The sequence below is a fragment of the Schistocerca gregaria genome, chromosome 1, assembly GCF_023897955.1.
Source record: "Schistocerca gregaria isolate iqSchGreg1 chromosome 1, iqSchGreg1.2, whole genome shotgun sequence".
Lineage (NCBI taxonomy): Eukaryota > Metazoa > Arthropoda > Insecta > Orthoptera > Acrididae > Schistocerca > Schistocerca gregaria.
Window position 1 is genome coordinate 517,478,574 of NC_064920.1, and position 17,492 is coordinate 517,496,065.

Here is a 17,492-nt window from a genome sequence, read left to right on the forward strand (position 1 = left end):
TCTGAGCCTATAGGACTTAACATCTAAGGTAATCAGTCCCCTAGACTTAGAACTACTTAAACCTAACTAATCTAGTGACATCACACACATCCATGCCCGAGGCAGGATTCAAACCTGCAACCGTAGCAGCAGTGCAGTTCCAGACTGAAGTGCCTAGAACCGCTCGGCCACAGCGGCCGGCTTACACAAACACCCATCACATGCTACATCTAGTGAGTTTGCAATCATATAAAAACGTTATGCCAGTATGGCCAATAATTTGACACATCAACCATTCGTTGTGAAAAACAAAAGTACCTACAAGATTATGCTGAAATTCCAACAGTGGGAGAAGTTTACTTTCGCATGTCTTGGATACCCCCCCCCCCCCCCCCCCACCTCTCCCTCTCATGTCATGTTAATTATAAACTTATTTTCCAAAAACACAGCGGAGCTTACACAATGTCACCTTCCTACCATGCCAATGCAGCTTCAATTGCTACACAACCCTGAAACAGTGTACTATTAATCAGACAGTTGGGGGCAAGTAACATCAATAGCTTATGAAAAGGCTCATGCTCAGTATGAAAATAAAAGTATGATTCCTTCACTTATATCGCTACAGACTTATACTAATTCTCATTTCACAAGCTAACGATGGCTCTTAAAATATTTACATTATTTCATTGAAAAAAGTCTGTAGTCACTTTCTTATCACAGTAAGAAAGAAAGCTTTGCATTTTAGCTATATAGCAAAATACTCTCCACTTTGCATGCTACAGTTTGCCCTAGATTCAATTCATGCTGTTAAATCTTTTATGGGATATGAGGAGTATCATGAATAATTCATTTGCAACCCATTACTTGCACATGATCAGAAGTGAGTGCACTATATACAATCCATGTTCTTGAGATTGGTGAAAGATATAGATCTTGTATCAAGTTGAAAGAAAACCACAGTATCTTAGCACCATTTTGTACGCAGCAATTTGTGGTCCAATGTGTACCAAATGCAAATTGATAGCTACCTCTACTTTTCATCTCCTGAGGGGCTCAGCATCCATTTTGCTGAGTATGGGTGTGGCGACCCTCAGGTTCCTGAGCTGGGATCTGGTAAGCGCCGCCAGCCCTGTCACTGTCAGCTCTGGGCGTGCTTCAGTTACCAGTGTGCGGTGCAGCTGTGGAATTTTGTGTGTTTTGGAGAATGGAGGTCTTGGCTTCACCGCCTGGACTGTAAGGAAGTTACACACGGCATGCAGGGCTCTTCCAGGGCCAACGGTTGTTTCCCTAGCATCTCATGGTATTCCTGTGGAACGGTCTCATCACAGTACTACTACTGACGGAATGGGTGTACCATCAGGTAGTACCTACACCCACACATCAAAGGGAGCTCCATCAAACTAGATCTGGTTGAAACAAGAGAGGAGCTGTCCTTCCACTTCACGACACAGATGAAGCAGCATGGCATAATGGATCTCATCAGGTCCTGGAGCAGTGTCTCTGGCTGCAGACAAAGCTGATTCCAGTTCCCACATGGAGAATGGAATGTTGTAGACTTCCTTGTTATGAGAGAAGAAATTGAGCATCCTCATCCCTGCAGTCCTATGGGACACCTGAAAAGCAGGAACTTGCCTGGATGATGAAGTGACAATAAAGAAGTGTGTTCAGCTAAAACTTGAGCCATGACTTCTGGTGTGTCCACCAAGACCCCATTACTTGACAAGTCCATAAAGGGATGTGTATTGCCTTTGCTAGAAATCCATTGGATTGAGTCCAAACTTGTGCAGTGGAAGTGGATTGATTAATGGAAGTTGTGAATCCTTCCAGGAAGCCCTCTTCCATTCTTTTATTGCTCGACTCACATGTGCTCTTGCAGATCTGAAGGCACAAAGGTTTCTGTAGTCGAACAGTGTTTAAAGTTCCACAGATCTGTTCATCTGGCCCCAATTGCCAATCAACAGGAGTGGAGTGGTATCAGTCGTCAGTGAAAACAGCCACTCCACCTTTAGCCCTGTCTCCATAGTATCATCCTTCTTGCGTGGGTGGTAAACCTGTAATGCAAGTATTTCAGTAATTAAGATACGTTTCTTCTAAGCAGATGCAGAATGGTTTCTCCTGGACCAGGAGCTGTAATTCTTCCAAATGTGAGCGATATCCATTTAAATTCCATTGCAACATAGACTTCCCTGTGGGAGCCATTGTTTAGTGAAGGTTGTTCTTGTCTTTCTCCCTCAGAGAGGTCAGAGGGAACATTAGCCGGTTCCCAACTCTCTGGTTCCTCTGATTGGAAGTCCATATCCTCAAAGACATAATCCCCATCAAGGAGGGAGAGAGATCACTGATCCAAAAGTTTAACCACTACTTTCTGGACTTGTAACTATTTTTATTTGCTTATGGGAGGAGGTGGTTGCTTGGGTTGTGGGGACAGTTTAGTTGGCTTCCGATGGTGTGTAGTGTTAAGCCCATTGTTGACAGCTTCTAAACGGCTTCAGTTTCAAGTGGAGTATTTCTCCCACAGGTACACTGACAGGTGCATGTGCTCATACTTGATTCTGTGATCTGAGTTTGTAGGAAGGCATTACACTTAGCAATTGACAAATTAAGGGTTGATGCAAAATAAGTAGTAAAAACTCGAGTTTGCATAACATTGAAAGCTTTTTTAGCCTCACCATAGGATATGTGCCTCTTGCCTTTCAATTCCTGAATTTTCATTTCCTCATTGCAAACCTCACACTTTCTGCTCCACACTGGGTGATCCTCAGAGCAGTTTATACATTTTGGAGGAAGTGTAAAAGAATTGCCTGATTTGTGAGCTGAGCCTCCATAATTGCCACACGCTGCTCTCCCATTACATCTCATTGTGGTACAGCCAAATCTTTTGATATTTGTAGCATCACACCGAGTTAGGAACAAATTGGTGAACCTTAAGATGCATGTAGTCTGCAAGGATACGTTCAGGTAATTCTGGAGTACTGAACATTAGAATAAATGTTGTTGATTTTTTCAGTTTGCCATTGACTCTCTTCATATAGTTCTGCACTTCAGTGATGCCCATATTTTTGCATTCTTCGTGGAACTCCCTGGGGTTCCCATCCATTATATCAGAGCATGTAACACACCCTTACTAAAATTAAGGGTGTTATACATCTCTGTCTTAACTAGGTAGTCACCCAAAGCCTTACATCCCATGAGCTTAGATATTTGGTTTGAATTACCAGTTTCAACTAGAAGTGTTCCATTATAAAGTCATATGACACTTTTTAGAGACCTATCAATACCTTCCAACGTCTTGTGAATATAGAAAGGGGAGACCTTCTCAAAGGTTCCCCCTGTTCATTTGATTATAATGAAAGTGTTATGGCACACTAATGCCTTGATACTATGATTCTGAGATTTCTTTCCAGGAGGACTGAGCTCTCAATACCCCACAGCTTGGAAGAAGGCAATATTAATTCCATTCTGGAAAACAGACAAGGACCTTAGTGTCCCTAGCATTACTGGAGTGTAACCCTTCCCAGTTGTATGGGTAAAACTCTTCAATGTATGATCAACTGCTGTTTGCAGCGTGGTTTTAAGTGCTACCATTCCACCCTTGACAACTTAATTATACTGGAGATGGCGATACAAGAACTCTTCTTATGCTGAAGCCATTTGGTTTGTGTGTGTGCTCAGTGCCACATTGCCCTTCAAATGCTTTTTGTTTGTGGATGACTTTGCAATCTTCTTCTCTTCCTCTGATCTTACGATGATGATGACAATGGGGCAGTTGCAGCTGACCATTAAGAGGCTGGAAACCTGGTCCAGGGCAACTGGTTTTCAGTTCTCACCAGAGAAGACTACATGTCTCGAGTTTAGCGGTGCTTGCCGAAGTTTTAACCAACCAGAGCTCACAATTGGGGACAGTATTTTACATTTGCAAGAAACTATGTGCTTTTTGGTTTTATTATTTTACTTGAAATTAACTTGACTCCCACACCTGGGACATCAACGAACAAAGGGCTTCCAGTCATTGAATATTTTGAAATGCTTTAGTGGAGGAACATGGGTAGCAGACAGGTGCCACCTCCTGCAGTTTTATAGGGAATTTGTTCACTTACGTTTACATTGTGGCAGCACGGGCTATGGTCAGCCTGTACACCTTATGTCAAGATGTTAGATGCTGTCCGCCTTGAAGGAATTCGGATATCGACTGTAGCCCAGTTCCAATTCTTTGTGCAGAGGCTGGTGAACCATCACTCTGGATTCGACAACATCCTTTTGGCTCAACTACCGCTGAAAATCTCAGCATCACCTCAGTCATTGGCATTTAGTTCAGTGGTCCAACCCACCTTTGAATGGCTGTTCAGGAATCGGCCCCATGTGACCAAGCTATTTAGGTATGTGCTACAAACTATCTCAAGGATCTGGATCTATCAGGCATCAAAATGCACAGTGAGGGATGGAATGCATTGCCACCTTGGTGTCTTCAGAGGCCCAAAGTGATTTTAAACTTATATTCCAGATTATGTATTTACAACATTTTTCTTGTCCGTTTTAAGTATGCACCATAGTTTTATCATTGTTTATACAGATGGATCCCAGCAAGAGACAGCCCTTGGTTGTTCTGCTGTTTTCCCTGGTAGAGTTTTTAAAGAGCATCTTCCAGAACAATTTACAGATTATGATGTGAAATTATATGGCATTCTAATGGCACTAGAGAGTGTTCACAGACACCACTTTACACGGTTTCTTGTCTGTTCTAACTCGCTTAGTGTACTGCAAGCACTTCACCAAATGTATCCAGTAGACCAGCTGATTCAGCTCACCCATGACTCCTTACAGCAGCTCCAACACCATGGCAAGGAGGTGATCTTTTGCTGGGCACCTGTCCATATCGGGATATAGTGAAACGAAATGGACAACAAAGCCGCCAAGGAGGCATGTTGGGATGGTGCTTTCCATTAATGATACATCCGACTGCACACCATCATCTCATTTTCTGACAGAAAACAATCTATGGCCACTCAAATCGGCCACAATCCATGTGATTAGCATGCTGACTTTTCATCAGAGCGCTGATGACCACAATGTCAAGTGCTCCTCACCTCAAATCATCATCATCACCTATTTTTCATTGCAAAGAATTCGAATTTTGACCTTTCCTAATATCAAAATAACAATGACCATTAATGAAATGATAGGCAGTTGATCATGACAAATGAGGTTATGAGATGCACAAGAATCAATTTTTTTGCCAAATAATTTCTTAAGAATAATTGGAGAAAGTTTGCACTGCAGCTGGACGTCTGCACATCGCTATTTTTGCAATGTAGCCTATGTGGGCAGAGAACAAATTGACCATAGAGGACAAAGCACTTGGCTTAATAGCCAACAGGTAACTAAAGTGGTTACTTCAGAAAGGGGTGAAGTTGCCCAGCACTAAGAATGAGACTGCATTTCCGCACATGGGCCAAGTTTAGCTTGCATGACCTCTGCTAGGTATTTGGCCTCCTGAAGGGAAGTAATAGACAACACTTTTGCCTCTTAATCAGTATGCATGTGATGGCTTGTATACCTAATATGTACCAAAACACCATGCATAAAAATGGGATTTTCAGGTGTTCATTCCTCGGATTGTATTGGTGATAAAAAGATAGGGTCAAGTGTTTTGGCTAACACTTAGGATAGGAACCATTTTTACATCCAACAAAAGGATCATCTTAGTGTAAATACCCTTCACTACAGGGTGAAAGTATGAATAGTATACACATCCTCCTGCATGGTCAAATGGAGCAAATTGGTCTTTTATTTTTCCATTTGATGTGGTCTGCAGTGGGCTTAACGGACTTATGGAGGCACCATTAGTTTATGGGCTGTTCTTCAGAAACCCCTCCCCCAAACAAAAGGTTTTTTTTACTGTATTTTCGCCATCTTCAGCACACAAAACCCCCTCCTCCTGCCCCTTACCAAGGATCCAAGGCAGCTATGCACAGCAAATGGCAGTAATTTTTACAATGTATTCCTAAGATCTTATTCTTGAACAACCTTGAAAATTTTCCTCGTATCATTATTCCTTTACGAGATTCAAAATTACCTTATTGGTACATGTAAAATACACAAATAAAATCCAGTGTGAGGCAAAAACATAGTTTATGAAGTGATGTAACATGGAGAAATATCCCATAAAGTGTCTTTTTTATCATCTGGGAACTCCATGACCTAGTACTGAAGCATATACAAAATTTTTTCACAGATAATTGTCTGAGATGTAAAATTAGTTCTGCTTTATTTCATTTTCACATAAGTAAACTATCTCAATTTTACTGACCAAAATACTTTCTTTCATGAGAGTTACATGCCCTGCTGCAGCAGAAAAAGAAGGCAACCAGTGGAAAAATGCTCCTGACAGAACAGAGCACAATAAATGCAAATATGTTCCCGTTTATTTAAAAGATTCTGACTGAAAAGTGGAGTACCAGTAGTCTCATTCTACATTCCTCAGCACCTTCAACATTTTCCCAAAATTTTGGTGTATGAACATGTTTGCAGGTTTTCATGCTGAGAGAGAAGAAGACAGTGGCAGTGACAAAGAGACAGAAAAATAATACATACTGGAAGATAGTACACAGTAGTTGTGTTGTAGAAGGAGTGAAAAAGACAGTAATAATGTGAGAGAGAAAGAGGGACACAGTTACTGTGGAACATAGTTGGGGAGGGGGAATCAAGAGGAAGTGAAAGTGGATTAGAGCCAGTGATAGAGACACAGAATAAATGACAATGAGGACATGTGAGATAGTGACAATGAGAAGAGATAGAAGCAGAAGGAAGGAAGGAAGGAATGAGATATTAGCAGAAAGAGAGAGCAACAGGGAAACGGTGATAATGAGAAGAGACTGTAGGACAGAATGAAAGGGACTGTAGTTGTGGCACAGGAGACAATATCAGGGACACACAAAGAGCGAATAACAATGAGTTGGGCTTCAATGAAAGAGTGGGAAAGGACAACTGGGAGTAGATTGGTATGAGCAATGGACTTGGGGATGTGAGTGAGTTACAGTTAGGGGCACTTGTGGGAGTGTGAGGCAAGTTGTATGTTAAAAAAAAATTCAAGTATGTTCACATGGGAAATTTTTTGGCAATTTTTATAGGTGCTGAGGAAGGCAGAAAGAGGCAGCTAGTACCCTACTTTTCAGTCATTGTCGTTTAAATAAACAGGAACATATTTGCGTTTTTTGTGCTCTGATAGCTTTTTTCCACTGGAGAAAAGCTATCCACAATAATGGAGGAAGAATAGTCCATGACCGATCAAACCAGTTTATTGTAACATTTATGCTACAAATTATATTTCTGTGGTTATAGAAATTAAGGAATAAATTTACCCATTGCTTTTGTAATTAAATCTGTTGCCTAGGAATACTGCGTTAGTCTGTGACTTTAATGTATAAATTTAAAGTATATAATGCAACAGTAATCCTTTGCAGAACTTTCATAGCTTTTATGAACACTGTTCTGCAAAAGGTAAAGACAAGATAGATAAAGTAATGTAATGTGTTAACTTCTCGGTGGCAATGAATGGAAGAGTGGGAGCACGTTGCCAGAGACCTCCCAGTCATGCACAGAAAGTTGAATGTCACATAGTGTGAGATCAGGGTAATTGTATGCCACAGATGGGGCTGGCCCCGCAACAGGAGGTAGTTGAACGAACAGGAGGAGACAGTGAGTGGCAATTAGCAAGCGGTTACGGTGGAGAGATGATGCAGAGACAACATTTGGTTGACTTCACACAGGGAAGAATTATGGGAAACTGGAAAGTGGACAAAGTGTGAAAATCATAGTCCAGGAGTTTGGTATTGCTAAAAGCATTGTCTCCCATGTGTGGGTAGTGTTCCATACTGCAGGCAGTGCTGTCCAAAGGAGATGCAGTTGTTGACCATGGTCATCTACAGCAGCAATCAACCACCACATTGTGCAACAGGCAAGAAGGGACCTATAATGAATAGTCGGTGCAGTTGCAACCACATTTAATGGGACTGGAAGACACAAAATCTCACACTCTGCACGGTGACTGCATGGTAGTGGTCCCTCTGCCAAAGGGCCAGTATGTTGACACCAGCACATCGGCAGCACCATTTGAAATGGTGCTCCTCTTGGATGAAGCACATTCAGTGTGAGTAATGATTCAGAATGTACTGTCATATTGTGAAAAGTGAGAAAATGTATTATGCGCCCAGGAACATCGTCGAAGATGAATGTTTTGGTGTCCATGTCTTATGGTGTTAGAATACATAATGTTACATGGGTGCACTGACCTCCAAATCTTTGAACACAGTGCATACATTGGCCAACATTATTATGACACTGACTTCTTCCCAAAGTGCATCTTTTCAGGGGTGCATTCAGCCCTGACATCATTTTTTTTGGATGACAGTGCATGATTGCAGTGAACAGTGCAGGTGGAGGAGCACCTGGAATGAGAGGATGTTCAGCAAATGGACTGGCCAGCCCATCCCCCCCCTCCCTCCCCCAGCTTAAATCCCATCATGCAGTGTATTGAAGCATGTCCATCTGTACCATCCAGCAGTGTAAACTTCCAGGGGACCACGATAAATTGCAGTGACTTCAAAGTATCATTTCTGTTCATCATCTTATTGTGTATTTATTTCAGTTATCTTCTGTATTACACTGTAGCACATCTTTTTGTGTATGTTCACATTTTCATTGAGCTTTGTTTCTTGGCACTAACATGTCATGTGAAAGTGAGTTGTGTCCTTAAGTTTTGTACACCAGTGTATTTTTGTAATAGTAACCTAATTGGATTAATAGTAATCCAATTTAATTTTCATTATTTATTTAGGAGGAAATTTGGATTAAGGTTTTATGACAAGTGGAAGCAAACAGTATTCATTTTGCCAGTATTTTAAAAATACTTGAAATTATTATTTTCAAACACAACTTAAGTCAGTGTTTGAAATTCATAGCAGTATGGTTTTTGGAATAAAGCACTGCAATAGAAGATACAGAAAAGACAAACTATCTGCCTTTAAGTTGTATTTGAAATAGATGAATACTGTGCTGCATGGAATTAAATTCACTGGTTTCACAAGTTCAGCACTTAAGGATAAGCAGCACTTTTAACTGTGATTTTAAAAGTGCTGCTTCTCAAATTCAGAGTAATGAGGAATTATACACAAGTGTGCTTCGTGTACACAATTCCTGGACAACAAATTCTATTATTCAGTTGTGCACTACTGCACCATGAGTCAAATACTAAATAACTGTTTAAGCCACTCATTTCTTCTCATGCTAATGCACACACTGTGAGTCACACATACTTTGTGTTAACTTGGGAACTGTTCACATCATTCCTGCATACTCAGATAAAGTAGCACTATGCACAGAAAAAATGTATTAAGGCTACCAGTTTCTGACTGTGTAGGGTCAGTCACTCTAAATTTTAACCCCAGTGATATTTTTTACTCATAAAATAAATGTAAAAATACCTGCAACTCCCCTTTCTTCAAGTTTACGGACCAATCGCCTTGCATTATTGAAATTTCCATATCCTGTATCTGCATCAAGAAGAATAGGGATACTTGTAGCATCAGCCATGAACTCTACAACATCTAGAATCTGTGTCCAAGAAGCTTCATTGCTGTCCCTTACACCAAGCTGTGCAGAAATTGAAAGTCCACTTCCCCATATTCCTGAAAAGCCTTGAGAAATAGGGTATGATAACAGATTATCAGAATGAAAACAAAGTTGTCACTATTTAAAATTTTATATAACTTTTTGTTACCTGTTTCTTCCACAATGCGTGCGCTTAGACCTGAATGAGCTTCCATAAGAAATGATAACTCTGAAGACTGCAGGAGATTCTTTAGCTGTGTTGATTTCCTAGAAGTGGTGGCTGCACTTGCTTCTCTGATGATAATTTTCTGCATGTTAGCTACACAAAAATATAAAGACAAATTAAAACACAAATGAGTTGCCAAGAGCCTGTACTTATCCCTTTTCATGAATTAAAGAAAAATACTTTTTATTTTGTTAGCTTTCAAGACAATGAAGAGTGATATAATTCAAAGGGACATACACTGAAGTTCTTGGAGAGGTGGAGCTAAGTTGATGGACAAAAATGGAATATTTAACGTAACATCATATTATACTTGACAGAACTGATGCAGGTAAAAACCTTGGAAAAATTACTTAATGATGGCCAGGCAAGGATTCAAACCACACTTTTTTTTTATATTTATCTTGTACCTTAGACACTAATATCATCGGTTCACATTCTGTACACCCCGACAAGAAAGAGAACCTTCATATATGTGGAATGTGTTATGTTTTGCTTTAGCATGAGGAGTAGCTTTTAGAAAATGCATTATTTATTAACTACCATTAAACTGCTATAAACTACTCAGACTTTCTTTGACTACATAAATATAGTAATATTAGTAGAGCTCCTTCTACTTTGGAAAGATGCCACTTCCACAGTTATTTTAAATAGCTCCTTTTTATCTCCTGCTGCTACTGTAATACACCCCATGTTCTTATTTATTATAGAGCAACAGTTATCTCTGTGCCATAAAAATAGAGGTCTCACATACTAAAATGAACACTATTACTTCAATTGTTGAATGTAGATCATTATTCACTCTTGGCCCAAACGCAAAGATGTTGTGAATGAATCTGAACCAGGTAAGGAGTTTAGGTTTGTGGGTGCTTAAGGGTGATCCCTCTGTATGGCCCATGAATAGGTTGGCATAGGATGGTGCCATGCAGGTGCCCATTGCTGTAACATGGATAAGTTTTCATATGATGTCTTCAAAGGACAAGTAATTGTGGGTGAAGATATAGTTGGTTATGACAAACAGGAAGGGGTTTATTGGTTGGGAGTCAGTTGGGTGTTGTGAAACGTGTTGTTCAATAGTGTCAAGGTCATGGGATTGGGGATGTTAGTATAGTGTGTGGTGGCATCAACAGTGATGCGAAAGATGCCAGCCGGTAAAGAAACAGGATATGTGCAGAGTGTGTATTGAGTAAACCATCTACAATGATATGTGAATGAATACCACCTGATTTTAGTGAACTTCTGCAAGTGATGGCATTTGAAATGTTCCTATTTGGGGCTGGCAGGCAGTTACACAGTGAGGTAAACTGTGTCACCATGGATGGTTTTACAGTGTTTATATCTGGCACAAGTTTGTTCCAAATGCATAACATTGAACAAGAATTGTAGCAAAATAATGTTTTACAAGTCAAAGAAAGGGATTTTGACTTCGACTAAATGAATTTGTTTTGGCATTAAGGAAGTTGTGATGTTATGGTGCTTTTATACATCTGCTGATCATCTCTCTCTCTCTCTCTCTCTCTCTCTCTCTCTCTCTCTCTCTCTCTCTCTCTCTCTCTCACACACACACACACACACACACACACACACACACACACACACAATAGTATGACCTGCACAGTTTTCCAATCACTAGATGTTTCCCTGCTCAAGGGATATATTGTTCATTTAGTCATTACTGTATGTGTAAATGACAATGGCACACAGAATAGAATGTTATATCTGTGTCTGTAGATGTTTGCCATCTGTGATAAAGTATTGCAGCCTCCAAAGAGATTGTCACACCTGTGGCAATTTCAGCTGTATTGTAACAGTTATCGTAGAGTCTGTGACAATTCCATTTGTTATCTGTGTAAAATTAAATTTAGCTAAGTGACAGTATAAATTTGTTTAGTTCATAAGATACTTAACTGAAGCTGAAACATTCTCTCAATTAAAACATGACATAATTTAAGCCATTGTTTTTCAGTGTTTTGTCCGCGACTGTTTTACTTTCGTAAAATGAAAAACAAATGCAACTTGTGACTGAAGGCTGTTTTGTTCTTTATTTTATAAAATATAACAGTTCGAAAATTGTATTCATTGGAACTCACCCAAACTTTTAAAATGTGAAGTTGTGAACCGCATAGCTCGTGAAGTCATTTTTAGAGTACAAGCTGTAAAACAAGAAAAATGGAAGTGTTAATGCTTTTACTTAAAGATAATCTAATGGCATATAGACATATGAAACATGAGCATACTGATGTATGAAGGAGCCTATTATGCAATAATGAGATATATACCCTGATCATGTTGAAAAACATTTTAGAAACTGTCTTCTGCCATCCTTTCCCATACACTCCCGTTCCCTGCACTGTCCTCTTTTTATCTGGCTTATGCTCAACTGCATTCCATGGGATAGGTATGCTTAGTGAACAGTAGTGTGTGTGCATAGGAAAAAGTGATAAAGAAATTGAAATGGTGGCAAGGAGGGTGGCTGGTAGGAAAGAAAGAGGGAACAGAAAAAAGGCAACAGAGGATAGGCATCATTTCTTCAAATGTTTGTATCATCTTGAGGTTAGTTGTTTGTGGAGGATATAGCTGTTATTTTACTTCTACTGTGTAGTAATTTACAGTCTAGGTGGAACATTGTTTATATCCATTTGTCAACAGATTATGGTTGTGGTGTATAGAATTGACCAAATAAATATTCTTATTTGTTGATCATATTATTCTTTTGCATTTTGTAGTTTTTTTTCTCTTCCTTGTTCTCCACTCATTGTGGTATCCAACAGAGAATGTACAATAGAATAGTGTGTGTAGCTAGCAGGTCAGCATCATGTTCACCATAATAATCTTTTTCAGATGTCTCTCAAATTGGCATTGGTATTGTCAAATTGAGCTTTAAATACAGTGTCTCCCAAATATCAGTTTGATGTTAGTGAAGAATTATTTTAATCAAGACAGGGACAGTTTGCTAAATGAGACAGTAAGCCATTGACAGTTGTGGTCACTGTCTTGAATGGAAAAAAACTACTACTACAAAAATAACAAGAAGCCATGAAAAGTTGGGAAACTACAAAGTAAGATGCTTAGAAGTTAGGTAATCTGGGATAGACATTAGACTCATATTTTAACTTCAGAAAATGTAGTTTGAGCCATACTGTTAGGAAAGAGGCGTATGTGAGACCAAAATCTTTAATTTAAGGAAATTTCCTGTTATGGATGTGCCACACGGTACTCACAAGTATTTGGTTTATGTTTTTAAGTGAAGAATTGAATAAATTTTATGGAGTGTAGTATCCTGTTTTCAGAATTGGCAAGAAAAATGAAGCAAACAACAGTACACAAATATAGCTGAGATTAAGATAAAATAACCAAAAGTGTCTTAAGATAACATTGGTGCAAAAGACACTTTTGTGTCGTAATACACATTTTCTAATCACCAGCTGAATATCTATAGCTCCTAGAGCTTATGATGGACTAAGGTGTTGATATAAAGTTGTAGTTGAAAATAAATTGACTTTAATTATAGTTATATAAGACTGTTCTGACAACTGCCATAGAGCGCAAGTAAAAACTGAAGACCAAATAATACTCAAAAAATATTCCAAATGCTGCAAACTCTTTGGTTAAATATCTGTTACTGCATATTTTTACAAGACTTTTTGTCATGTAGTTCATACTTAAATTCTAATATGGCATTAGTAAACTGAGGGCATTGGAGAAAGGATAATGTTTGAGTGCACTTCTGTAACACAAAGAAACAAAATGAGATATTCCCTTACACTTTCAAGAAAAATTAATGCCTACTATATTCTGAGAACACATGTCCATCATCATACTTATAAGTTTTCTTAATAATTAATTATGTAGTATTTCTGTTAGTTAACTTCAATAGAGAATATAAAGGCTTAATTACTTTCAGCTGCAGGACCTAATAATAATAATCAGTGTACTCTTGAGGTGGTACATTTTGCAGCAGTATGTTATATTTTGGTAGCCACTTATAGAAAAATTGAACTTACCTCTTACCAGCAGCTAACTGTTAGGTCTGATGGATCTCACTGCCCAGGCAAGTTTGTTTTTATTGTGAGTGTGTCACTACCCTCAGAGGCATGCTTGACCTGAGGTCACCTTTATCTAATCAGATGAGGCTGACTGAATGTAAAACTGTTGCTTATAATAACTTCTGTTTAAAAAGAAAATTAGCTGTTCTTCCAGAAGTAATACTGTGAAAAATAAACAGTGCTTATCTAAAACCTGGATTCATAGATGAAAATTCAAAACTGTTATAGATCACTACCACAAAAAAGCAGTTATGGTAATTTACTGTTGAGTGTTACTTATTAGAGGCATAAATGAAACCAAACTATTTCTCTCTCCATGAAAAGGCACTTGTTCAACGTCTAATCAAGGTACTGGTACTATAACTTTTCCCCTTGTGGGCTCTCTTATACGGGGTATCTGAGGAGGAGTGGTCAATATTCAGGAATATGACAGGAACAAAAATTCAGAGGGAAAAAAAAAATCAAATAAGCATGGACTCTAAAATACACACCTTAAGAGCTATAAGCACTTGTTCATCTTCGTTACTGTGAAACACATCTCTTCTACTAAACAAGTGCTTATAACTCTTAAGGTGTGCATTTTTGAGCCTATGTTAACTAGACATTTTTTTATTGCCCGTTGGTACTACTTCCTTCCAAAATATGGAAAGCATAGAGCTGGTAGTTGAAGAGATTTGTTTCACGGCATTTAAGATGGAGGAGGACGTTGAAGCCCACATAACAATTGTGTCGCCAGTGACATCCCCTGATTATGTGCAGGCATTTTAAGACAGCGTCATTAAGTTGAAAGTACAGTTGTAAGCTGTAGAATAAAAGTTGAAGAATAAGTCTTTTTTTCCAAATAGTGACCAACTGTGCTTCTCCATGTTGAATACGTGGAGAAAAACATTTCTGAAATCAGGGATCGGACTGAATGCCAGATCGAAAGGTAAACTAAGTGTCTTGATTAACAGTGAGGTCATTGACAAGTTGCACACAATTTATTTGAAGTCTCATCTAAAAAAAAGGCATTAAATAACTTTTCGTGTATTTTTTTCGGTATTTCATCCTTTCATATGTTTGATCATGCCCTGATTTGAAATTACCTTCACAGGCTTGACCTAAAATCTTCTTTTTTCTAACTTCATGATGTTTTTCCCATTCTTGTTATTCTATTCAAATAATTATGATGCAAGTCCTATACCATGTTCTTTATCTTATATATTTTAAGTGTAGGTGAATAAACACTAAGATGCAATTCACTATAAGAACAATCATGTGCAAATTTATTTATTTATTTTTTAAATCACAAGTCACGTTTTTACCACCATCAACTGCTATGCAGATCTTTTATTGCTTTCAGTTTTGACTGTTGATAATCATTGAAGGTACTATAAATTTTCAGTTCCAGTACCCATGTGGATACATACATGACATTCCAACTCACTCTAGTTAATGTCAAAACCAGGAACTGATCACCAGAACACAATCATAGAAGTGAAATATTCCTCAGAAATTCTGTGTACGAAGTTCTGTTGTTCAGGTCATGTTTTTTGACATTACATAAATCTATAACTAAAAATTTCTAGTACCTGATATGATTAGCAACAACTGAAACTGGTAATATAAATAAAGATTTTTGAAGAAGTTGTCAGTGCTATGTGATTTTTTGATAAATTTCATCAAGTCATGGGAGGACTACTACTGAAAATATTTTGTACACAAGGGACATTCTGAAAATAAGTTTAATCATTGTTTTTGAAAGAGAAGGTGGTTCACCAGGTGACACAAACAAATACCATAACAATCCACATCTGGTTCTAGTTCAGTGACAGAACAAGTGTCAGTAGAGGAGGAATGATGCATGCATAGAGTGCATGGTCACCAGTGCAAGCGCCTGATGTTGTCTGGTATGAACGGGCATATGGGACTACTGTGTCTGTCATCCATGAATGCCTACAGACTGTGTATGGTGAAGAGGTCATGTCTCGTTAAATGGTTGGTTGCTGATTTTGTATGTTTAGAGAAGGATTTTCACTTGATCCCTACATCAAAAGCTTCACTTTCCGAATGCCACTTCCAAAAAAATGCTGTGTTGTAGCAGGCTGTGAAATAATTCCTTGCATCGCAAGGCACAGAGTTTTTATCAGACTACTTTCATCAAACTGATTTCACGCTACATCAAATGCCTCAATGTCGGTGATGACTATGTTAAAAAAAGTAGGGCACAGTGTGCAGTTCATGATGCCAGGGTGTATTTGTTTTTTAGCAATAAAGTTTCCATGTGAAAAATGATGATGAAACTCACTTTTAGAAAATCCCTCACTTTGTTATCACTCTACATAAAATTTGAGTTTTTCTGTTCTATATTCAAACTGCTAACTTGTTTAAGTGAACTATTGCAAACAAAAAGTTTTTAGAAAGAGCGTGATGTAGAATATTCGCTGAAAGGTGTGAGTATAGATACAGGCATTCAGCAAGTAAGTCCCTAGACAGGTGTAAACTGTTTTAGATATTTTTGGTTGAAAAATTGAGTTTTTCTGTCCAGCATTATGAGTCATTGGCATCTTTGTCATAACAAAAGTTCAGTTAGCAAAAGAAGTAGTGGTGTTGATATGCTTGGCTTCAAAGTAATTCCCTACCCACAGAATCCTTCGTTTTAGCCCCCTATGCTTTTTTTATATGTTAATAAGAACAAAAAATGAGGAGGGGAATGAGAAACTTATGCAATATGTAAACACAGTGCTAAAACCAAAATCTCTTTTTTTGAGGAGATGGTCTAAACTATATGTGTAGCATCTGAGATAAACCCTAAACTACTATTCTTTTTAGTAAGGGTTTGTGATAGTGTTCATTGTATTCTTTCATTTGTAGAGATGAAGCTCACGAGTCCTTTTTCTTTCATTTGAGAGGAGTAGACCATTTTTTAGGCACCAAGCTTTACTCACATCCATCATTCTATTTTATAGTATTTGTGAGACTGAAAGCCAACACTATGTTAAGCTCAGGATAGGAGAAGTGTCCTATTTCTGTATTTCAGAATACTCCATGCAGGCATGTACAACACAATGGCTTACAATATTTTAGCTTGTATAAATGGATGTTATTAATATTTATGACTTCCTGTTTTTATAAAAGTCAGTTAGAACTGACACCTGTTTTATATGCTGGAAAAGTAACAGCTGTTTGTTGTCAATCAAATGATACTTCATACACATTTCAAAGGTTAATTATTGTGTAAAGTTGAACTTAATGGTATCTCATTACTAATCCCTCTCTAGTTAAATAACACACTTCCATTTTGCTCTTATTGTGACTTTAAACAGTAATTTACTACAGATTTAACTTCATAATGGCTCATTCTTTTTTTAGCAATAATGTCTTTATTTACACACGCAGGTACTAGTACAAATCATAAAATTTACCTACTGATGTTGTTGTTGTGTCTAGTGATTGACTGTGCAGATTGAAAAAATTGTTTGCAGCTTTTCAAATGTAATAACACTTTAAATGGTTATCAGACATATCATTCAATGTTATCATAATAACTGCAGAATATTTCTACAAGGAAGATGCAACTATAGTGAGTGGAAGTTGGATAAGAGACAGGAAAAAAATCATAGAACTGATGGGGATCAAACTGCTGGCCTTTGGATTTG

General features: G+C 38.2%; 1 protein-coding gene and 1 long non-coding RNA gene across 3 annotated transcripts in view; one reads left to right on the forward strand and one right to left on the reverse strand.

The window, feature by feature from the left end:
* The window catches only part of LOC126354574 (phosphoenolpyruvate phosphomutase-like), a 58,220-nt gene extending 44,320 nt beyond the window's left edge, over positions 1 to 13,900 (reverse strand). The window contains exons 1-4 of the mRNA XM_050004322.1: positions 13,813 to 13,900; positions 11,899 to 11,961; positions 9,755 to 9,904; positions 9,459 to 9,671 (exon numbers count right to left, since the gene is read on the reverse strand). Coding sequence (XP_049860279.1) covers positions 9,459 to 9,671; positions 9,755 to 9,904; positions 11,899 to 11,947 — 412 coding nt within the window. The 5' untranslated portion in view covers positions 11,948 to 11,961; positions 13,813 to 13,900. The remainder of the gene's footprint in view (positions 1 to 9,458; positions 9,672 to 9,754; positions 9,905 to 11,898; positions 11,962 to 13,812) is intronic.
* Positions 13,901 to 13,967: 67 nt separating this feature from the next.
* Positions 13,968 to 17,492, forward strand: part of LOC126354591 (uncharacterized) — a 51,570-nt gene continuing 48,045 nt past the window's right edge. The window contains exon 1 of one of the 2 annotated variants that reach the window (XR_007565359.1): positions 13,968 to 14,202. This is a non-coding gene — a long non-coding RNA (uncharacterized LOC126354591). The remainder of the gene's footprint in view (positions 14,203 to 17,492) is intronic. The other variant, XR_007565357.1, reaches the window with a different exon arrangement.